Source organism: Nuphar pumila, chromosome 4, assembly GCF_984573655.1.
Source record: "Nuphar pumila chromosome 4, dmNupPumi1.hap1.1, whole genome shotgun sequence".
Lineage (NCBI taxonomy): Eukaryota > Viridiplantae > Streptophyta > Magnoliopsida > Nymphaeales > Nymphaeaceae > Nuphar > Nuphar pumila.
In genome coordinates, this window is record NC_143252.1 from 29,051,581 (window position 1) to 29,077,012 (window position 25,432).

The window sequence follows — 25,432 nt, forward strand, 5'->3', positions numbered from 1 at the left end:
AATAAATAAGGAGATGCTAGCATTAAAATGTTGGATGTGTCCAGTTACTCCAGTATATAAGATTAAGGTTGATTGAAGCACTAGACCATAAAGCTTGACTAGTTATCAATGTTGTGAATAGCGCCGAGGCATAAAACCTGCTCATGAAGTGAGGCGTAAGCCTCGAGGCATAAGGGGTAAGCTTCAAAAAAAAAAATTAACCAAATAAAAAAACACAAATAAAGATGCATCATTTAGTACTATTACTGAATAATTGGATACTAAGTAGAGAATCTAAACTAAATTATAAAACGAATTCCAAGCAACAACTACAACACAATAATCTAACCGATCAAGCAAAGAAGATGTGATTATTTAATCAAGGAACAAAAGATAATTACATAATACAAATATCACGCCACTCATATAAAGGACAAATAAGCAACAAATCAAGAAGGAGAAGAAGGAGAAGGAGAAGAAGAAGAGACGAAGGAGAGAGGGGGTACGTACTGAGTACCGACCTTCTTTCTCTGCAGACCTTCCTCTGAGCTTCTTCTTCCTCTGTCAAGCACGCACACACGAGAGAGAGAGAGAGAGAGAGAGAGAGAGAGAGAGAGAGAGAGAGAGAGAGAGAGAGAGAGAGAGAGACCTATTGGGCCTCCCACATTTTCTTTTAAAAAGAACATTTGAGGCGTGCACCTCATCCTCGAGGTGCGCCTCGCCTTGGGGCGTACGCCTTAAGGCCCATGAGGCGCATGCCTCATGTTGCCTTACACAACATTGGTGCCTCGGGGCATGCCTTTTGCGTCTCAAGGCACACTTTTAACAACACTGCTAGTGATAGAAGAGTACACTCTGGAGCATGAGTTATACTTGATAGGACATGGCATTCACGAGGCATACTCATCTACATCCTATGGTTTTCTTTCTTAAAGACCCACAATTTCTCAAGTTTTGGCTCTATGAAGAGCATTTAACTCAAATCTTTATAACTTTTATCCAATGAGGATAATCTTTGGCTTCTTTGTAGGTAGATGGTTCATAAAGGGCATGAATGGCTAATAGACAAGCTCTATATTTTAAGGTAAAGGACTCACGACACACAAACCTACTAGGGGCCTTGGACATGTGTTTCGATCTCCTAAGGTTGGTTTTCATCTATAGGTTCATTTTGCATATGTTTATCAAGTGGACATGGGTGGTCCTTGTAAAAGTATCTTTAACAAGATACTATGATCAAGACCTTAATATTCTTGATGATAAACACGTGCACAATAAGCACTCTTAGAGCACTTGTGTACAAAAGCACAACTCACTAAATCTCACAAATGCACAAAGGCATAAAAGAATAAAAGCTTTATTGAAAAACACTTGGGCTTTGACCCAAAGCCATGGAATTACAAGGGGGGGGGGAATGCCCCTATTTATACACAATAAGGAGGACCTTGGAGGGGTCCAACTCATAGACGTTGACCTTGGAGGGGTCCAACTCATAGACGTTGGAGACCGTTGGAGGGGCCCAACGTTTATAAGAGTGGGCCCCCAAGGTGAGTTGACTAAGTCAAAATAAAAAAGAAATAAAAGAAAGAAAATAAAAATAAAAAAAGCAAAATTACAAGCATATTCGTAAAATGAATATGCGCAAGAATGATGAAATGACTAAACTACCCGTACGACTAATAATAAAGAAATATATAATTAGGTAGATACAACATATATATAGTATATGTATATGTATCACCTTATATATATATAAGATTACAATATTTGATATATAATTTAACAATCCTCGTTAGTACTTTCGGAATAAACCTTAAAAACTGTCATTATTGGCTTCAACCTTCATTACCAACAATGTTGGGAGTGTCATTTTCAAAATTATCATTACCACTTTTATAATTACTACTTGGTTCATTAGCAATGCAATCATTAACATCGTTCTCATCATCAATGTTAGATGATTCATTTATTTCCTTAGGCAATAAATCAAACAAGAAAGAATAATCACTATCTTTCTCAAAGCCATTCTCATCTTCAAGGAAACTTACATTTCTTGAAATATAAAGTATTTCATTTTTTAAATCATAACATCTATAACCCTTTTGATTTTCCCCATAACCAAGAAAAACACTTTCAATAGCCTTAGGAGACAATTTATCATTGTCTTTCACAAAGCACAAAACACTTTCAACCAAAAACTCGTGTTTTCGCTTGTTTCATTACATGGTATCAGAGCCTATGGCTCTTGGATTGTGTAAGACTTCTCCAAAGATAGTTATTACAAAGCGACTTCTTCAAACTCTTATCCAAAGGTCGTGAATGCAAGGAAATAGAGTTCTGTAACTTCTCACTATTAAGATGGGTGAAAAAGAATCCATGACTGTGGTTGCATTCAAGCTAAATGACTCCCAATTATTTGATGTGGGCTGCCACTTTGAGACTGTTAAAATGTATCATTCAACCTTTGTAATCTTATATATATTTTATATATATAAAGGATAATACATATTCATATATGGTATATATGCATATGTATTATCCTAATTATATATATATATATATAATATTTCTCTATTTATAGCATAGGGGTAGTTTAGTCATTTCACAGTTTTACGCATATTCCATTTGGAATATGTTTGTAATTTTTATTTTTCTTTTTCTTTTTATTTTTCTCTTTTTTGTGGTTTGCGCCACCTAGGGAGGCTCCCCAAAGAGTCGTTGGGGAGCCCCCAACGGTCACAAATGTGACCGTTGGGGGCTCCCAACGACTCTTTTGGGAGCCCCCTATGTGGCTCCTTTCTTGTATTATAAATAGGGGTTTTCCCCTTGTAATTCCTTCACTCCTTGGGGGAGCTTATGCTCCATTGTATAGGGTTTTTACCCTCTTCTTCCTATTTCTTCAATAATATTCAACTTATGACTTTAAGTCATATTTATCCCTTTTATGGGTTTATGTATTAGCACTTGATGTGCTTGTGTTGTTCCCTTAAGTGGGTATATTCGCACTTAATGTGCATGTGTATGGGTTCATTATCGAACCTAAAATATTCAAAGTCACTTTCTAACAGAGACACCATATCAAGGGAAAAAAATTATGGGGAGAACCATAACACATCTCACCAAAATTGATGGTGAAGAAGCAAGAGAGAAAGCACTCAAAGATCATATCATCAAGGTGAAAAATTGAGAAGCCAAAAATGCTCAAATTCTCTCTTGGTTTCTTAATAACATGAAACTCAAAATTGCGGCAAGTATAGTTAAATTAAAAAAAATATATGAGACTTTGGAGTTTTCTCAAGAAAATGTTTATGCAAAAAGATTTGACACAAAAATATTTTCTTCAAGAGAAATTTCGTATGATTAAACAAGGTGATAAGAGTGTGAGAGATTACTATGGTACAAGGTGATAAGAGTGTGAGAGATTACTATGGTACTCTCTCACCTCTTAGGGATGAATTAGCATTACTTGAGCCTAAGTGGGATGGTCCTGCTATTAAAACGAGGCAAAAGCAACATGAGTAAGAATATTTGTTTTCTTTCCTATTTAGGTTAAGACCCGAGTTTGAGCAAGTTAGGTCCAATATCTTATATAAGACCAAAACTACCTCTCTTGATGATGGTCTTGGAGAGATATACCAAGCTGAGACCTGACTTGGCATGACTAAGAAAAGTGAGGAGGTTCTTGCCGTGTCAAGACCCAGTAACGATGTCAAAGCATATAAACCTCCTCAATTTTTAAAAAATAACAATGGGAAAACTTATAACCGTGGAGAAAGAAGAAGAGTTATTTGTCATTTTTGCCAAGAAGCCTACTTTCTGTCCTTCGCATACGCTTTCTTGGATTCTCGACTTCGATGCCTCCTTTCATATGGATCATTTAGAATCCTTTGTATCCGAATGCAAAAAATTCTTTTATAATAGTGTTTTTATGGCACAAAATCCATTGTATCCGAATTTAGAAATTAAAAATACTAGAACATTTTCAAATATTTCAAACTTTTTTCAAATTCCTAAAGTTAGAGTTGTTCCAAAATTCAATTTAAATTTATTATCCGTTTCTCAAATTTTGGATTATGGGTATGAGGTCTCCTTTTCATAAAAAAAATGTTGAGTGCAGGATCACCAGTCAGGATGGTTGAATGGGGAAGGACATATGAGGGGAAACCTTTACTACATGGATTTTCTTATCTTCCTAAAGACTCATTTTGTAATTTTGTTGAGAAAAAAATATTTTTTTTTAACATCAAAGATTAGGTCATTCTAATATATCTAAGTTGGCTCTTTTTCTATTTTTGCAAAAGTCTTGTTCCAGAGAGTTCATATGAAATGAATGTATTGAAAGTGGGTTTTCACATAAAAAATCTTAGTTTAGCTGAGTGGTGTAAGTTTTATGAGATAGATTTTTAAAACAATATTTTTGATAAAAACGGTGAAAGCCATGTACCAAATAAAAATAACCGGCTCACACAAGTGGTGGAGTCCGGGTCGATCTCAGGGAATGGGAGAAAATATTTTGTATTCTACAAAAGCTATACTACTTTTTATTGCTTTGAAAAATAAAAATAATTAATTAAATAAATGAGAGTGCGGCTCTCTGCGGAGGGCTTAAACAAATAGAAATAAAGTGGCCTTATTACACACCCAATTGAATTAATAAAATAAAATAAAATCAATCCTAATCTAAAAAGAAAAGAGAAGGGTCTTCAATGCTTGAGCTTCTAGTCCCTTTTTATCATTTTTTGCTTCCTCTTGTTGTTGCTATAATCTTTTCTTTCTTTGGAGGGTTGCTTGGTTTCTTGAAGGGCTTAAAGGGCCTTTTGAGGGGACCTTGTGGGGACCTCATAGGGCTCTTTTGGGGCACTTTTGAGGGTTCACCGCACTTCTGAATGCTCTCCGGTAAAAATAAAAACACAAAACACAAAAATACGGAAGAAAACTACACAGAAATCACAAGTTAGTACGAAAAAAATCACAAAACAAGAATTGAACTAACATAAAATGACAAACTACTCTGGAAGACAAAATAACATAACTATTAACTAATCAAAAACAAAGTTATGAAACTGCTAAAAGACAAATTAGTAAAACAAGCTAACTCATTAAAAAGAACAATTTATGAAACTAACTAAGTGAATAAACATAAACTAACTAACTATGATCACTTAAAAGAAACAAACTAATCTAATCAGCCACCAAGAAGAACATGAACAGTATTCAGACCTAACTAAACTAATGTATCATGCTAATATAAGAAAATTTGAATGCAAATTAACTAAATAAACATTCTAGTTAAATCTAAATGCCTATAACTATACTAGCTAAACTAAGTAACAAGACTGTTAATGAAATAACCAGCAAGCTAACAAATTAATTGAATTTAACTATACTAAAGCAGTGGATTCAAAGTAAGCTAATCAAATATATTAAACAATTAATTCAAGTTAACTAATGTTAACATGCAGCTAATACACAAATTCCTAATGCGGCTGAACAGAAACACTCTTGCTGAACCTCAATAATGCATGCGTGATCTGCGTGAAACCTGCACCTTACTGACAATTCAGTAAACACGAAAAAAAAATGTTTTTTAAGTATGATATCCACTTGCGTGCAGACTGGATGTCTCATCGATCTTCAATCAGATTACTTTTGTCTCTACACCAAGATGTCGATCCGGTTGTGCGTGAAAATACAACAAGCTCTAATGAACGGCGTGGTTTGATAATCAAACCCACATTTTAATGGACTGATCAAATCTATCTTGGTGCGAATTGAACAAGCAGTCGACAAAAAGGAAGACCCGGTTTCACAGTGTGAGTGGTTCTCAACAAGATTTAACGTTAACCACCGGAACAGTCGAACCTTTAAAAATTCACATCATTAGCTAACTATTGCAAAAATTTTAGATCCTATTCTACTCTAAACTATATACCTCCTGGAACCGATTTATGATATTTTTTTTTTACTTATTTTATCTATGCAACAATGAAAATAAACCTAATCTTAGATGATACGAATCACAACGATTAAAGGATGCTATGCTATGATGATGAGTAAAAAAAATATCAACGATGATGCATGCAATAATACTAAATACTATGGAGATGGGGGAGAAGACGCAAACCTGTGGCTTACCTCCGACGGATGGGTTGAGAAGAAGAAGATGGTTTCTCCATGGCAATCATACGAACCTCCAATCTCTCCGATGATGGGGGCAAGAAGAACCGACGAAGACGAGGGTAAGAAGAAAGAGTGAATAAGAAGGAAGAATAGGGTAGGCAACCAGTTGAGAAGAGAGCAAGGGGAAGAAGAGGTAGAGGAGAGAGAAAGGGGGCGCAGAAGGCTAGAGGGAAAAATGTCCCCCTCTTCTTTAAAATAACTATTTATAGTTAGTGGTTATGTTTAATTAGGTTTTTAGAAATTTTTTCAAAAAGAGTCCAAGGATTTTTCAAGAATTTCAAAAGGACTTCTCTTTCTAAAAATATTTCAAAAAACTAAATTAACTTTACAAAAATACTCAAAAGAGACTCAATTTGCTCAAATTACGATTTAATAAAAATCAATGAAACTACTAACAAACAAATATTTTTAAGCATTTATCGCACACAATCATGCATGTAAAACCTGTAAAATTATGCATGATCAAATTCTCCTATGCTTATCGTTTGCTAGTCCTTGAGCAAACTGACTTTGAACAAAAGGCAAAAGACAAACTAAACAAAACAAAAGCCTAACTCACTTTAATAGGAATCACGATTGCATTTAGCATATGCAACAAGCCCTTTAAACCCCTGGGTTACCCCAGTGGACGAGTAAGGTCTTGTGAGACTTTGCAATGATGCTCCCCACAAACATCTCTATCATGTATGAATAAAAATTCAAGATAAAAAAATATTAGGCAGTTAAGGAGTCTGTTTTCACAAATATTTCATGCCATTACCTTATCAAAACATAATTAGAGTCTTTTACGGGCCACCATAGAATAAAACATTTTCTTTTACTTTTCTAAATATCATAATCATTTATGCTTTAATCTCAGAAAATCAAATATATGCATGTCATTATTTATTTATCCTCACTCATATGTTTTCTGCACAGGTTTTCTCAATACTTATTCCTAAGCAGTGAACTTTTTCTTTCTTGCTTTTAATTTTTTTTTCAAATTTTCATTTTTTTCACACTTTCTTTTTGTTGAGCACTATATCAAATTTTCAGTTTTCGTGCCCTCGTGTAACGAGTTTTGGGTCAGTGACTCCCAAGCCAGACGACCTTAGGGCACCAGATACAAAGTATCTCTCAGACTTAATTGTTCGAGTCACTAAACCTTCAATTTTCATAGTTTTACGTATAGTTCGCTTCTTGTCATTTGCAATGTCAACATCTATTAGGCTCTCTATAAAGTCCATGTAAGGGGCTTTCGGGCCGATGACTCTCAAGCCAGATGACTTTAGGGCACCAGGTGTAAACACCCCTTAGGCTCTACTTGCTTGAACAAAATAGACGACAATTATTAACTTAGACAAAGAAGTGACATCCTTCGTTATCCTTTTCGACATGAAACTCAAACACTTCAACTTGTGGCTATGCCCAGTTACTGGGGAATACGAAGAGATCACACAACTAAACATATGCTCTTTTTCACTTTTGAGCTCCTATTTTTAATGTTGTTTATTTGCTTAGTTTTCAAAAATAAACTGTGCATATTCATACTTGTGATTTAAAATAAACTCTAACATCATCTACTGTTATTTCTTTGAAATCCACATAAACAACCATGTTTTTCTAGATCAATGTTAGATTTTTTTTTTGGAGCTTAAAAATTCTCTAAAACATTAGATTATGTAAAACATTCATATAAGATCAAACACATTCTTTAAAAGTTTAATTTTTATGAGTTTTCATCAATGTGCAAATGCATAACGAAAAAAAGATTTGGGTGTACAAACTACACCTCTTCTCCCATACTTGAATGACGCTATCCTCAGTGACACTCCCCCATGCTTGCATGAAACTATATAAATGCACATGAGAAATAAAAGAAATAGGAGGAAAGTAGTAGAAGTCACCTGACCCGCATTATGGAATCTTACTTGATACTGCTCTGTACTGGCTCTGCAGAGATTCCGCCTGTCTCAATGCTTTTAACTCATAAAAATGCAAAAAATGTAATGCATACATAGTCTAACATTCACGCTCATGAATAAAGAAATAAACAAACACGTCCTAAGAAAACTACGAAAGAACCAAAAATCTAATCCTAAAAATACAACATACAAACATTGTGCACTGCCTCATTCATCAATGAGGTCAATGACCTCGATGTCCTGACTAACCATGGCATCAGAAATACAAGGCTTCAGTCGTTGCCCATTGACCTTGAACATGCTGACCGTTCGTGGGTCCAAAATTTCAATAGCACCATGTAGAAAAACTCTTTGGACTATGAACGAGCTATCCTATCTAGACTTCAGCTTCCCTAGAAAGAGATTGGGTCGCGAATTATAAAGCCAAACCTTCTGCTCGGGTTTGAACTGTTTTCGCATAATGTGCTTGTCATGAAAATACTTGGTTTGAGCCTTGTAGATTTTGGCGCTCTCATACGCATTGTTTCGCAACTCTTCGCGCTCACTCATCTGCAATCTCCTCTCCGCGCCAACTTGGGCCATATTAAAATTGAACTTTTTGATTGCCTAATACGCCCTATGCTCCAACATGGAGATGACATGGCTTCTCAAAAACCAATTGGTAGGGGAACATGCCAATCGAGGTCTTGAAAGCAGTCTTATAGGCCCATAAGGCATCATCAAGGCGCCGAGATCGGTCTTTTGGGTATGGCCGGACTGTCTTTTCAAGAATCCGCTTAATCTTCCTATTGGAGACCTCGACCTCGCCACTCGTCTGTGGATGGTATATGGTGTAGCAATCCGATGGTGTACATAATACTTCCTAAGTAAAGAAGCTACTTGCACATTCTTGAAGTGCGTACCACCATCACTAATCATCGATCTCGAGACACTGAACCTACTAAAGATATTGTGCTTGATAAATCGAATCACCTCTTTATGATTTTTGGTCCGGATGGCCACGACCTCGACTCACTTGGACACATAATCGACTGCCACTAAAATATAAACAAAATCGAACGATGGCGTAAAGGGACCCATAAAGTCGATGCCCTAGACATCAAAAATCTCTACGAAAAGAATGAGAAGAAGAGGCATCATATCGCGCTTGGAAATGCTCCTGGTTTGCTGACAATGTGAGCATCTCCTGCGGTCTTTCAACTAGAAAAGTGGCCTCCATAGGCCAAGGAATGACATAACTCAAGAATGGAAGTGAACTCCTCAGGGACGCACCTTCGAATCACTTGATTGGGACATAATCAAAATAACTTTGGATTCTCCCAGAAATAATGTTTCACCTGCACCAGAAAACAATTTCGCTCATTCTTGGCCCAATGCACAGAGAACTGACCGATCACCAGATAGTTGATAATGTCCGCAAACTAGGGCAAACACTTGACATGAATAAGTTGCTCATCCGGGAATGAATCATCAATTTGTCCCTGATCAGTGGATGTCTCCACCGTCAATCTGGACAGATGATCTGCTACAAGATTCTCGCTTCCACTCTTATCTCGAATCTCGAGATTAAATTCTTGTAGTTGAAGGATCCACTGGATGAGATGTGGTTTGGTATCCTTTTTACTCATCAGATACTGCAAAGCGGCATGATCAGAGTAAACGATAACCTTGGAGCCTAATAAATAGGAACAAAACTTCTCGAGGGAAAATACGACAACTAGTAGTTCCTTCTCAGTGGTCGTATAATGCATCTGAGCATCTGAGAGGGTCCTGCTAGCGTAATAAATGACATTTGACCTTCGTTCTATTTTCTAGCCCAGAATGGCTCCTACCGCATAATCCGATGCGTCACACATGATTTCAAAAGGTACTGACCAATCGGTAGATCGAAGAATAGGTGCAGTGGTCAGGGCCTCCTTCAGAGACAAAAATTCCTTCTGACAGACATCATCAAAACAAAACGGCTAATCTTTAGAGAGCAGGTTACCTAATGGTCTAGAAATCTTGTTAAAATCCTTGATGAACCGCCGATAGAAACCTGCATGCCCTAAGAATGAACGTACCTGCCGCACAGAGGTCGGTGAAGATAATTTGACAATCAACTCCACTTTGGCCTTATCGACCTCAATTCCTTTCTTGGACACAATATGTCCAAGAACAATCCCCTGTTGTGTCATAAAATGACTCTTCTCCTAGCTAAGCATGAGATTTTTGAAGTTGCAACCGGACAACAGCCGCAGACTCCACAATTGTTGCGTGAGGATGTGGCAAAACACCTTATGCATACCAGTTCGTCAAGAACTGGCAAGATCAGACAGAGTTAGCGAAGGCATACCTAAACAAGGCGACCAAGCACATGAAGAAATAGGTAGATGAGAAGCGTCGTCCAACAAATTTTCGTGTTGGAGACAAGGTGTTGGCCAAGCTCTTTTTCGATCACACAACTATCTTTCGGAGCCACCACTGAGGCCTTATTCGCAAGTATGATGGTCCCTTCACCATTATCAAGCGCGTGGGAATCTCGGCGTACCAGCTGGACTTGCTAGCAAACTTTCAAGTGCATCCGATATTCTACATATGCAACCTGAAGTCGTTCCATGAAGATGAAGGAGACCCTCAACGGAGTATGGCTCAATGTGCTCCCATCCCTCAGCGGACACCTTCAACGGTCAGTGTACCAGGCAAAGAACCTAAAGTCGTCTTTAACCATTCCAACAACTACCTTGGGGAAGTCAAAAAGTACTTAGTGCAGTGGAAGGGATTGCTAGAATGTGAAGACACCTGAGAGAAGGCTAGTGGCATGTTTCAGCATCGACTGCTTGTAGAAGACTATCATGAACAATTGGCATCGAAGACAGCACCAACTTAGGCGGGAGAGCGTGTTCTGGACCGCCATGTTTTTCACCTTTTTGTTCTTATGTATATACCTCTTTGGCATTCTCGAGTGCCCCACAAGGCCTTACGGCTTAAGAACTTCGTGTATTCGGACCCTCTCTCCCCTTCTTGATGTACTTTGCTTTCAACTATCTATAAATAAGCTTTTTTCATCCTTGCCTATTTGCTCTCTTTGTGATTGTGCATGTGCGTATTCTTGCTTTTGCTCGTGTATGTGTTGTGCATTGCTTGTGTGCTTAAAAGACATGCTTTCGGTGTTTGCGATTACCCAAACCTATGTTGCGGGGGCCTTCGCTTCTAAGCTCATGACACTAGCCATCCTAGTTCATAAACAGGAAAAATAAACTAGCAATCCTAAATATTATGCAAAAAAGAAACTAACAATGCTAAGTAAAACGAGAACACACAAGTGGCAATAAAGTGAATACTCGTATTTCAATTGCTGTTCCCTGGCAACGACACCAAAAATTTGGTGTAAGTTTTATGAAATGATTTTTTAAAACAATATTTTTGATAAAAACATTGGTGAAAGCCAGATACCAAATAATAATAACCGGCTCACACAAGTGGTGGAGTCCAGGTCGATCTCAAGAAACGGGAGAAAGTACTTTGTATTCCACAAAAGCTAAACTACTCTTTATTGCCTTGTAAAATAAAAATAATTAATTAAATAAATGAGAGTGTGGCCCTCTGCGGAGGGGGCTTAAACAAATAGAAATAAAGTGGCCTATTTACAAACCCAATTGAATTAATAAAATAAAATAAATCATAATCTAAAAAGAAAAAAGAAGGGTATTCAATGCTTGAGCTTCTAGTCCCTTTTTAGCATCTCCTGCTTCCCTCTTGTTGTTGCTATAATCTTTTATTTCTTTGGAGGGTTGCTTGGTTTCTTGAAGGGTTTGAAGGGCCTTTTGAGGGGACCTTCTGGAGACCTCTGAGGGCTCTTTTGGGGCACTTTTGAGGGCACTTTTGAGGGCTCACCGCACATCTGAACGCTCTCCTATAAAAATAAAAACACAAAATACAAAAATACGAAAGAAAACTACATAGAAATCACGAAAAATCACAAAACAGGAATTGAACTAACATAAAATGACGAACTACACTAGAAGACAAAATAACATAACTAACTATTAGTTATGAAACTACTAAAAGACAAATTAGTAAAACAAACTAACTCATTAACAAGAACAATTTATGAAACTGACTAAGTGAATAAACATAAACTAACTAACTATGATCACTTAAAAGAAATAAAGTAATCTAATCGGCCACCAAGAAGAACGTGAACAGTATTCAGACCTAACTAAACTAATGTATCATGCTAATATAAGAAAACGTGAATGCAAATTAACTAAATAAACATTCTAGTTAAATCTAAATGCCGATAACTATACTAACTAAACTAAGTAACAAGACTATTCATGAAATAACCAGCAAGCTAACAAATTAATTGAATTTAACTATACTAAGTAAGCTAATCGAATATATTAAACTAAATTAATTCAAGCTAACTAATGTTAACGTGCAACTAATACACAAATTCCTAATGTGGCTGAACAAAAACACTCTTGCTGAACCTCAATAATGCATGCGTGATCTGCGTGAAACCCGTACCTTTCTGACAATCTAGTAAACACGAAAAAAATTGTTTTTTAAGCATGATATCCACTTGTGCGGACTGGATATCTCATCGATCTTCAATCAGGTTACTTTCGTCTCTACACCAAGATGTCGATCCAGTTGTGCATGAAAACAAAACAAGCTCTAATGAACGGCGTGGTTTGATAATCAAACCCACGTTTTAATGGACTGATCAAATTTATCTTGGTGCGAATCGAACAAGCAGTCGGCAAAAAGGAAGTCCCGATTTCATGGTGTGAGTGGGTCTCAACAAGATTTAAAGTCGAACCTTTAAAAATCCACATCATTAGCTAACTTTTGCAGAAATTTTAGATCCTATTCTACTCTAGACTATAAACCTGCAGGAACCGATTTATGCTATTTTTTTTTTTACTTATTTTATCTATTCAACAATGAAAATAAACCTAATTTAGATGATACTATTCACAACGATTAAGTGATGCTATGCTATGATGATGAGTAAAAAAAATATCAACGATGATGCATGCAATGATCCTAAATACTACGGAGATGGGAGAGAAGACTTAAACATGGCTTACCTCCGACGGATGGGTTGAGAAGAAGATGACTTCTCCATGGCAATCATACGAACCTCCAATCTCTTCTTCGATGATGGGGACAAGAAGAACCGACGAAGACGAGGGTAAGAAAAAGTGAATAAGAAGGGAGAATAAGGTAGGCATCCGGTTGAGAAGAGAACAAGGGGAAGAAGAGGTAGAGAGGAGAGAGAGAGGGGGCGCAGAAGGCTAGAGGGAAAAACGTCCCCCTCTTATCTAAAATAACTATTTATAGTCAGTGGTTAGGTTTAATTAGGTTTTTAGAAAAAATTTCAAAGAGTCCAAGGATTTTTCAAGAATTTCAAAAGGACTTCTCTTTCTAAAAATATTTTTTTAAAACTTAATTAACTTTACAAAAATACTCAAAAGAGACTCAATTTGCTCAAATTACGATTTGATAAAAATCAATGAAACTACTAACAAACAAACATTTTTAAGCATTTATCACACGTAATCATGCATGTAAACCTGTAAAATTATGCATGATCATTGAGAGAAAACATTGTCATATCATTGAAACTACGAAAACTTAGCTTATCTCCAAAAATTTTCCAATTTTTTTTTGTGCTGAAGGTGCCTTAACTGCGGTATATCTTATCAACCGAATGCCTTAATCCTCTTTACAAAACATTTTTCCTATTGAAAAACTTTATCAAACTTTTTCAGATTTAAAATTTCTAAGAATTTTTGGATGTAAGCTCTTCGTACTTATTGAAAAAGAGACAAATTATCCCCCAAAGCCATTGAAAATATGTTTCTTTTTTATGCAAATAATAAAAAAAGGTATAGATACTATGATAAGAAAAATGATAAATTATATGTTTCAAGAAATGTTAACTTTCTCGAAAATGAAAATGGTTTTGATAAGCTTAACGATGATCTTGAGTATTCCTTTTTATTTGATTTGTTGCCAAAGAAAGCTTCTGATGAATTTATTCATGTTGATAATGATCTCGATGATATGCATGTTGATGACTGTGGGGTTTCCATGGAAGATACCCAAAATCATGATATTCAAAACTATTTTAGAAGAATTGTTGAACACCCTCCTTGTGCACTAGATAAGTATTCTCAAAACCAAAATCTAGGAGAAACTAGTACTAGGAAATCTAGTAGAATTTCTAGTCATCCTGAAAGATTTGTGTCATATAAAAACTTTTTACCTAAATATAAAACCTGCCTTGTGGCTATCCACTCCTTTTATTAACCCTCAACCTATAAAGAGGCTTAAGAAATTCCTGAATAGATTGATGCCATCAACCTAGAGTTAGGAGCACTTGAGAAAGCCAATATCTGGGAAATCCAACCATTACCTATAGGGAAAAAGACTATAGTACGTAGAATCATACATAATATTGCGTGTATATCTCACAAGAACAATGTCACATGACTCATACTTTCATATTATATAAACAAAAACAAAATAACCAAGTTTATGAAATATGATTAAAACAAACCTGAGTATGATACAAGGGGTGTATCATACTATATATCGTTTTCTCTTAAAGTAGCGATACATACGTACCGGATCATACAATACTTACAACTCTGGGTTTAGCAACGTTATGTTAAACTTGATATATAAGTCATGTTATACTTACACTATCTTTTTGTTAAAGATGCATATACTGATATTGTCGTACTTCTGTTATATGTTGATGATATGATCATCACAGGGAGTGACAAAAAGAGAATTAAAAATATTCTTAAAAAACATTTTGATAAGTATGACCTTGGTTTTCTAAAATATTTTCTAGGTATTGAAGTGACTTACTCACTTAGAGGATATATATTGTCTCAAATGAAGCTGACTATAGATATTATTGCCAAATCTGGATATATATATATAGTTACACGAAGTAGCTGTTATGGATCTACAATCTAGCATTTAGATCTATATAATCTACTGTAAATCATATGTTGACCAAAATGGTATTCGAGTAATCCCTTTAAATCGTTTCCTAAATCAATTGGTTTGCAGTATTTCTATGCTGGTGCTCTTCCTCCCATCAATAGATTTAATTCAAAAGCCCCCAAAACATGGGTTGAAGGAAGATCTAAAAGTGAAAAACCTTTTAAAATAGTGTTGATCAGACTTCTTACCTTGGGGTTTTGAGCTTTGGGACTCTTATCAACCTTTAAAATGAAGACCCCTTTACAAAACACCTTTTTTTGTGCTTCTAGGGATCAATTCTTAGCAACAAACTCTTACGATTCAGTTTTGGGCAATCTCCAAGTCTTTAGGATGATTTTATCATAAAACACTGGCAGGAGCTTTAAGTTCCCCGCAGTATCGACTAGTACAATACATGCTGATAACTTTTATTGAACAATTTTTTGCATAAATCATATTGGCCTATTGGCCAATACTCTGTATTGTATCATACAGAACGATATCCATAGAATTGGTCGAAAGCCGCACAGCATTTGTGTTCTTACAAAAGATATTGTTAAAACTGTTTCCAAAGAGAAGCCTTCTGGTTGATATTTGCTGTGCGTTGGGAGAACTTATTACTTTTCATACGTTTTTCCTTTTACCTTCTGTTGCACATCATGATTTGTTCCTCATTTTTAAATATATTTTCAGGCACAAGGACAAGCACCTTACGGCCAAGAAATACCAAGCAGAAGAGAACTTCATAGATCCTGTAGTTGAACAGTGTAATTCCAAAGCTGCTTTGTTGTTTATCTGTAAATATGTTTTCTGTGTGTGTTTAGTTATGTTATGATGATTGCAAATTTGTTAGGATTTGATACTCATAAATTATTAATATTATCATTTAGGATTGTCATTTTTACTAGAAGTAGTAATGCTTGGGGGCAGTAGTTGAGCTAGAAGTAGGTCTATTTGTGATACTTAAGTAGATAACACAATTCAATTTGGGTTACAAAAACAGGGAGAAGAGAGAGAGAGAGATCAGATAAATCCAAGTCCAGTTATATGTAACCATTATCAGCCAGGTCCATACATTGAGAAGGGTCGTGACAGTGCCACGGAAAGATCCAATAGTGAAGAAGATTGTCCTAATCAAGAGTCTCATCCTGGAGACAACATAGTAAAAGGACTCCCCCAGAGTTGCCAGTCGGGGAAGCGGGAGAGTTGCCGGTCGGGGAAGCGATTCGGGAAGTGGAAGCGGGAAGCGAGGCACTTTCAAAATTTTAAGAAGCGGAAAGCATGGAACGACTTAGAAGCGAACCAAGAATCGTCTTGGAAGCAACCTAGGAAACTAACGGGAAGCAAGGGGGAAGCGAAAAAAGAATGAAAAAAGTTAAAAACACAAAAAAATGAAAAAAAAGGGGAAGCGAGCTTCCCTAAATTGGGAAACACATCCCAAATTTTTTTGGCGCTTCCCAGCACGTTTCGTGCTTTTAAAACGCGCTTTGAGAAAGCATGCTTCCCCATGCCCTATGGCGCTTCCGTGCACTTCGGGAAAGCACGCTTCCCCATGCCATATGGCACTTCCGGTAACTCTAGACTCCTCTCTCATAAGGAGACTGAAGCAAAGAGGAAAGGAAAATTCCTTATTCATGAAGAAGTCTTTAAATATTTATACCTCCTAAACATAAGGAGTGTTATTGTAATTGGATCTCTTCATATTTAGAGCAGTCCCAAAATCGTGTACCTCTTGGGGACCTTAATAAAAAGGGAAGAGATCTCGTGAACTCAGAGAGAGAGAGAGACCCACAGTGGATGTAGGTCAGCTTGGACTGACCACTTTAAAACGTGTTTCTTACCTGTGTTTGCATCCATCAAGTTTGTGTGATCCATTGGTGCTCCTCATTTGCTAGAGGAGATGACGTCAAGCTCATCCTCGTTGGCCGTGTTGTGCAATGTAATGCGTTCTCCTCCCTTGTGTCCTTCAAATTGGATCATGATAAATATTTACTATGGTGTTCTCAGATATAATGATGCGACGTTCCCTGCCATGCCAATATGTTACAAAAGGTGAGACACTCAAAATCAATTGTGAATTTGTCATGGAAAAAAAGCAGACCAACTTGCATCGAGTTGGATCAAAGCCACGTTATTGAAGCTGTTTTGGGGCAATTGTTCGTATTCCTTTTGCCAAGAGCACGTGTATTGCGTTGGAACAATCCTATGCCTCTCATTCAAGTCTTAGGATTCTCAAGTTAAACCATGACCTCCAAAACGGTAAGGAGAACAAGTGCATGTTAGAATACCTGAATCATGTTAAGTTCTTAGCCGAGTGTGTGTTATTGAGGAGCCAGTTTTCGATGGTGATTTGGTCCAATTTACTTTGAATGACCTAACCCATGAGTATGAGAGTTTCATTACTATTGTCTACCTCCACCCTGAATAAGCTTCTTAGGTTTAGTGAGATCTTTGTTCTCGTTTTAAATCAAGAAAAGAGGCTCCAAATGTTGAACCCTAAACCTTCCTAGTAAGCTGAATCATCTACGACTGCCTTCTTTTCTCAAAGAGCTCGTGGTCATGGCCGTGGTTGTGAAAGAGGGGTTGGTTGTTTCAACCCCTTCCAAAATTTTCAAAATTTTAGGGCTAAAGACAATCAAGGTCAAGCAAGGAACGTCTAGTTTGATGGTGGCCAATGAGACGACCAGGTCATATGTCAGTTTTGTTGTCAGATGAACCATGCGACACACATGAAAATCAGTTTGAGCTCTTAAATGTTTTATATGTCCCTGTCATTAAAAATATTTTATTAGTTGCAAAGTTTTCTCTAGATAATATTTGTGCTTTTGAATTCAATGTTGATGGTTTTTGTGTTAAGGATCGGAAGAACGAGACTATTTTCCTAAGTGGACCGAACAGAGGACTGTACCCTTGGATGAGTAAGAAGGAGAATCATGGAGTTGCCGTAAGTAAAGTTAACTTTGCTTGTGTTTCACTTAAGTTTTCTAAGGATGTTTGGCATTGTCGCTTGGGACATGTTAATTTTAGAACATTAAATTCTATTGAACAAAAACATTTGATTTCCTATGATAAAGAGATGTCTTCTACCGATATATGCTCTAGTTACATCGTAAACAAGATTTACAAACTTTCATTTGAGAAAGCTGAATTTCCTGAGAAGTTTTTCATGCTACCCTGTGGGGACGTGCCCCTTCTCTTTCAAGAGAAGGGATATGTTTACTATTTACTCTTAGTGGATAATTTTTCTTGTTTTTTATGGATCTTTCCTTTGTTCAGAAAATCTGATGCATTGCCGTGTTTTGAAAATTTTAAGACTAGTTGAAAATCTGTTGGAAAAAAAATTAAAATTTTGCATAGTGATGGAGGTGTAGAGTTTGTTATTGGGGCCTTCTCTGAAATTTTCAATATACATGGGATAAAACAGTGGCTCACATGCCCACATACTCCTCAACAAAATGACATTGTTGAACGTAAGCACAAGCATGTGCGTGAGACAAGGATGAGTCTTTTAGCTCATGCATTTCTAGGTGCCAAGTTTTGGGTTGATACTTTTAGTACTAATCTGGGTGACATAACCCCATATGAGCTTCTGTTGAAACGTGTGCTTGGGTATAAGCATTTAAATTTTTTTTGGATTCAGATGTTACTCATATCTATTAACTGAAAATTGTCTCCCAAGTCAAAAGCCTGTGTGTTTATTGGATATGGTACAAATTATAAAGGATATGTCTGTTATGATTATGCTAATAAAAAAAACTTCATTTCTAGACATGTTTTATTTGATGAATCAATTTGTTTGATATGCTGGAACCTGTGCTAGATAAAGAAACTGCCTCTTGGATTCAAACCTCCAGACCAACCCAAGTCTGTTTGGACGACCTCAGTGCCACCTCCTCAAACCCCACTCCGCTTGTCGTCTTGCTTGCACCCACGTTATTACCTGGTCCTAGAATTAACTTTTCACAAAATTCTGGGACTCCAATTTCGTCATGCCTCCCACATAGTCTTATGATACTGTCAGGAACGGATCCCATTGCAGTCCGAAATGAATTCCAAGAACCGAAATATGATGTATTTGAATACAAGTTTACCATAAAAACTAAAAATGTAACACAAGTATTATGAATGAATAATTTCATTAAGAATGAAATTAAAAAATACAAAGAAAAAAATTCAAAATACAAATAACCTCACTACTTAACACTCACAAAGAACCTAAAGTCACTCTCTCACTTTACAAAGCTAGGGGATTAAATGAGGGCCTTTCTAGCCTTTGGAGAGGGTCCAACGGCTAGTCAAAGTCAACTTAGGTTGACTTTATATATATATATATATATATATATATATATTTTGGTACATTTCTAAATAAGCCCCCCCCCCCCCCACCACCACCACACACACACACACACATTAATTAGATTGTATGTGTTTCTCAGCATCTCAGATGCTTCGAGAACTGCATCTTAAACTTCCTTTGTTTGATATTAGATGTGAGGTCACGCATTTTCTACTACATTCTTCTCTAGAGATGGATTGAAGCTTAGTCCCCAATTAAAGAAATGGGGATGTTTATCGCAAAAGCTATGTCACCGGGACACGCCCAAAATGATGAGATGCCATTTTTTGCGCCTAAATTGAAGCATCACATGCAAGGGGATAGAGCTTAAAGACAAGTACTATGTTCTATTGTAAGCATGCTCAATAGTATTTTGTTCTATTGTAAGCATGCTCAATAGTATTTTATAGGATCCCATACTAGGGGATAGAGTTGATTTAAACCAAGATTGCCTGAAAGGGAATAAAACATGGGAAATGTTTTGAAAAAACAGAGATGGAAAACGAGGTTTTTCAGGAGCATGTGAAGTGGGAAACGAAAAATGAATTAGGAATCGAACCGGGAAACAAATTGGAAAATGAATGAAAAACGAAAAAAAAGTTTAATTGTTTTTTAATATTTTTTAAATTGGTTTAATTTTTGAAACATTTAAATGTTTTATTGATGTTTTATATTTAAAAAGTAAAAAGGTCCATTTAACTCGATTTGGTTGGAGTATGAATCAGCAGATTCTCATTTTGAAAATCGATTCATGTTCGAAACTGATACTGACAACATTGAGCTGGGGTTAGGCAGACCTCTACCAGCTGATTCAAAATATGAAAAAAAAAATGTGCAACATGCCCGTTTAGAGAAATCAATACCAGAGGTTTGTCCTTCCAGTGACGCTCCTCATTTATAGAGGACAAATTGACCAATTTAAGTGCAGAAAATGATTGTACTTTCCCTAAAATTTGAGAGGGTGGTGTATGTTCGCCTCTGATGATTCACTGAATCCCACGTCTGTGTTCGGGGGGTCGAATGAGCACCACGTATTCATGCACATGGGGCTCGTATGCCCGTGTATGTTGACATAACTTTGCATCGGACTCTAGTGCTGTTGCAAAGACTTAATCACCCTTACTTGCTTTTCTTGCCCTGAAATGACGGTTCGAGGAAATGACAAAAATATCCTCCATTCAAAAGTTGTGAAACCACCGTTCGAGAAAAGGACAAAAAAGGAAAAAAAAAAGTCCTCCATCCAGAAAGTTTGAGGAAATGACAAAAATATCCTCCATTCAAGAGTTCTGAAACTCCGGTTCGAGAAACGGAAAAAAAAGTCCTCCATCCAGAAAGTTTGATGTTAACTATTTAAAGTGGAGACGTTCCCTATTCATTAAACTCCTGCGCCATCTGCTGTAACAGTAACTCCCATTATCAACCCAAACTTTGCCTTCGTCTCCAGTCGAGTTTTCCGCCTTGTTTTTTATCTCGTTTTACAACACATTGTCGTCTTCTCGTGCCTGCCTTGTGTTACAAAACATTCTTGTGTCTTCTCTTCATTTTTGTTGTCGTTAGGCATCATGGAAGAAAGCAATGATGCACAAACATTCCAACCAGTGCCATTAAGGCAGCGTGAGTAGCTTTTCATCTCATCATGCTATCGATGAAGAAGGCATGTCGTCTGGTGTGCCATTAAGGCATTGTTTGGTTATTGCAGATAGATCATGTTCTTACGATGGTTGAAAACTTATCGATATTTGTAAGACGTTGGGACCTGTTGACAAGAATGCTTGTTTACAAATGCTAGGAAGGGCCTTTACCCCATCAGGTATCCTACATTAACTCATTATATGCATTGTATCGATTTGTTTGCTATTATGCCCAATTTCTTTCTTATCGATTTGTAATTTATTGTGCGATATGTTTATCGACCTTTTAGATAGTATCGTTTTGTATTGTCGAGTTGTAAGTTATTATGCTGAACTGCCATATCGATTTTCAATATCTTACAAATCGATATGTATATCGATTTGTAAGATATTATATGTTATGTAATATGTATTTCTAAGATATTTGTACATAGACTTTGAAAACGTGTGCGTGCAGAAACACATCGTTACTTGCATGTGGGGGGGGGGGGCGATTTTCGCAGGCATGTCGCTACTCTCTCAGCGAATTCTATTGGACTCGCTTTTGAGCCTAGTGGATGTAATGAGAGCGTTATCGTCAACACACATGTACGACATGTGTATTACAATTGGCATGGTAAGCGACAACTCGATGCTCAGTATAAGCAAACATCAAACCGCACTTGCTTTGATACTGTCATTCATTAAATCGTTGCTTTGACTTGCTTAACCTTATCGGTATCCGTTGTTATATGCATCCTGATTAAATCGTAGTAAACGTATACGCTTGCTAACGCAAATTAATATATTGCTTACAAAACATTCAACTATCTTATCTTCTTTTTCATTGCTGGTAGGCATTATGGAAGAAAGCAATGATTCACCAACATTCCAACCAGTGTCATTAAGGCGGCGTGAGTAGTTTTCCATCTGATTTTTCATAGTATGATGCATTGTTGCACTATAAGGTTTGTTATAAACCCCAACTTATTCATCAGTGTATGAACATGTCTCACATATTTTATGGTACAATAGTGATTACCATAAATTTGATTGTCAAAAAGATCAACTTTTTTATATTTAAAAGAAAAATGTTTGATGTATGCAAACATAAAATCTTTGATGCATGCGAGTGTAAATGCCATATTTTATTCATAAAACATGCAATGTATGCAAACTTAAATTATCACATACATGTATACATAAATCTTTTTATTATTTCACAAAATATCGGATGCATGCGAAAACAAAATCTCTTATGCATGAGAACATAAATCTCTTGATTATTTCATAAAATATCAGTTGCATGTGAACATAAAATCTTGCACTCATACAGATGTAAATCTCTTGATTATTTTGTAAAATATCAGATGCATGAGAACGTAAAATCTTGCACACATGCAGACATAAATCTCTTGAATATTTTGAAAAATATCTAATGCATACGGACGTAAAATCTCACACACATGCAAACATAAATCTCTTATTTATTTAGCAAAGTATTGGATGCATACAAACATAAAAATCTTGCATACATGTGAACTTAAATTGACATACAAAACATGCGTTCGTAAGTCGAGATACAAACATGCTTTTAAAAAGTGAATTAAGGCATGTGAAAGCGTATTCAAGTATTCGTACATAAGTAAATCATGTGTAATTTAAATAAAACAAGTGTACAAAAAAATTCTTGCATAAATAAATGCTCACGTAATTTTAATAAAGCAAATGTACGCAAAACTACATACGTAAATAGATGCACCCATAATTTAAATAAAGCAAGCATACGTAAAACTGCATATTTAAATAGATGCATGTGATTTAAATAAAGCAAGGGGATGAAAAATTGCATACATAAATAGATGCATGCATAATTTAAATAAAGCAGACATACATAAAATTGCATGCATAAATAGATGCACACGTAATTTAAATAAAATAAGTGTACACAAAACTGTGTACAAAAAATATATGCATGCTTCATTTAAATAATACATATGTAGGCAAAACTGTATATGGAAATAAATGCACACGTAATTTAAATAAAACAAGCATACGCAAAACTGCGTACAAAAATAAATGCATGCTTTATTTAAGTAAAATTCAATTTACATAAATTAAGGTATGCATATGTAAATAAATACGTGTAATTTAAATCATGCCATCGTAATCATTATACACCTGCATTCACACATTAAGATACAAACATGCATATACAAATATAAATACGATTGGTATTTTTGCATGCAATTCTTTAGCAAATCCGAGCATAGGCGATGACTCACTCGTGCTTCGGTATTTATGCTAAAGGTACGGGAACGTGCATATGTGCTTGATTGTAGCACTCATGCGGGTTTGCATAACGAGGCCGCAAACCGTGGTGGGAGAACCGACATGGTGACACTCAGCTTAGGTTGAGCCATGGTTCGGTGAAATTGGCAGCGAAGCTGGCGATAAACAAAATTTTCAATGGAGGTGGCGGCTAAGGCGTTACCGGGTTTAAACCCAAACTGAGCTCGGTCGGGGGCTTGGCTTGGCGAATTTGAACCCAGCTTGACTTGGTTGAGCAAAAAAACAGGGAGCAGTAGGGCTCGGTTGGGGTTTAATCGAGCTGGGCTCGATTGAGCTTGAACCGAGCTGGGCTGGGTTGATTTTAATGGAGGAGCAGCAGCAGGAGAGCCGCTGGTGCTGCTTCGCCGGAACAGACAGAAGGAAAGAAGAGGGAGAAGGCGGGGGAGGGCAAAAACACGCAGAGAGAGGGGACAACAGGGGAGTCGACGGTGACACTGGTTGCACCTACCGTGAGTCATAGAGAGGGAGGTCTTTTTGACTACCTACTGTAGTGATGGTGGCGGTTGGGCGGCAGAAAAAAGGTTGAAAGAAGAAGAGAAAGGGGCTTGGGAGAGGGCCTGACCTGCATACGGCAGAGGGAAAACCGGTGGAGGAGGAGGTTGGCCGGAAGTGGTTCTAGCATCAGGGTACTACCGGCGGGCTGGGGCTCGCCGGAAAGAGTGGAGGTGGTGGTGGGGTGTGCATGTAAGAGAGAAAGAGAGAGAGAGAGAGAGAGAGAGAGAGAGAGAGCCGAAAGTAATTCAACATTACCACTCATGAAGATCAACAAATTGTTGAACCCATGAACTGAACAAGAACAAAAGCCAAAACAAATAAAGAAAGAACAAGAGAAAAGAACATTAGACAGATAAAATGGGCTCACGCCGGAGCCGCTTGCCCAGATTGCGACAAAGGATAGGTAGCATCAGCAGGAGGGAGTGGAAGATCATTAAGATGCATACGCAAGATCGCATAAACATCTACCAAGATTTTATGCACCAGGTTTTGAATGTTAACTCGAATATGATGAAAATGAGCATCGTTTCGCGCCATCCAAACAAACCACCAAGAAGTAAGCAACCACGTCCGCCAGATGAACCTCCACCTCTTGCTGCGCCTAATACAAACTGGCCCCAAGATCAGATCTAGCGCAAAGGACTCCTCCTTAACAAATACCTCCGGATGCCTCCAGATCCTGCTAAAGATTTCCATAGATATTGGGCAAGACCAGAACAAGTGAAACGTAGATTCTTCTGCAACTTGACAAAGCACGCACCAACTCGGGAGTTGAATGCCCCACTTCTTTAAATTACTGTGGGTCTAGATCCTATCGTGCAAAATTAACCAAGCCAGGACTCGAGAACGGGGGGAAGGACCCTTCGCCCAAAGCACATCCTCGGGCAAACAATAAGCCTCTGGCAGAAGCAACGATCTATAGACTTTTTTGGTGAGAAACTCTCCGCTTGGTGCCAACACCCACTGCAACCACTTACCAATATTTCCGGAGACCTCAAAATGGTCTCTAAAGCAGGCTAAAGCCCTCAATCACGATTTACGCAAGTGCGAGAGCGCCAAACCTCGGGTTCCCAAATGAACCGGAATAAGAGTTGGATCCCCATATTTAGCAAGAAGAAAACTAGCACAAGGGTTATCCGGTTGGTGGGCCAACCAACATTGTTTGGCGACAAGAACAATGCTTCGCACTTGCGTTATAGAGTTTAGGATGGTGCGTACGGCAGTGGGGTTAGGGGGTTGGGTGTGAGATGATGTGGTTCGGTGGAGGATATCGGGTTGGGTTGGATCCATCAAGAGTGAGAGGGAGGGGTGTAAGGATCTACGATCAATTATATATATCATGTATATATATTTTATATATTTATTTATTTAGACTTGGTCTGTCTAAGCGGGTCCACTTCTAAACCCAATGTGTTTAACACTTTGGATCTTTTTTGGATCTAACTTGTTTTGAGATTGGATTCACATCATGGATCTAAATCCCAAACCTATGGTTTGAGTAACCTGGATTTCTTCCTAGATTCAAATTCAAAGTTTAATTTTAACTTGGACCAAGTTCAATTGAATGAATCTGAATACTTAACATA

General features: G+C 37.1%; 1 protein-coding gene across 1 annotated transcript in view; it reads left to right on the forward strand.

The window, feature by feature from the left end:
• The window catches only part of LOC149839768 (uncharacterized), a 64,728-nt gene extending 48,771 nt beyond the window's left edge, over positions 1-15,957 (forward strand). The window contains exon 10 of the mRNA XM_090004923.1: positions 15,747-15,957. Within this exon, the coding sequence (XP_089861049.1) occupies positions 15,747-15,802 (56 nt within the window). The 3' untranslated portion in view covers positions 15,803-15,957. The remainder of the gene's footprint in view (positions 1-15,746) is intronic.
• Positions 15,958-25,432: the final 9,475 nt, after the last annotated feature.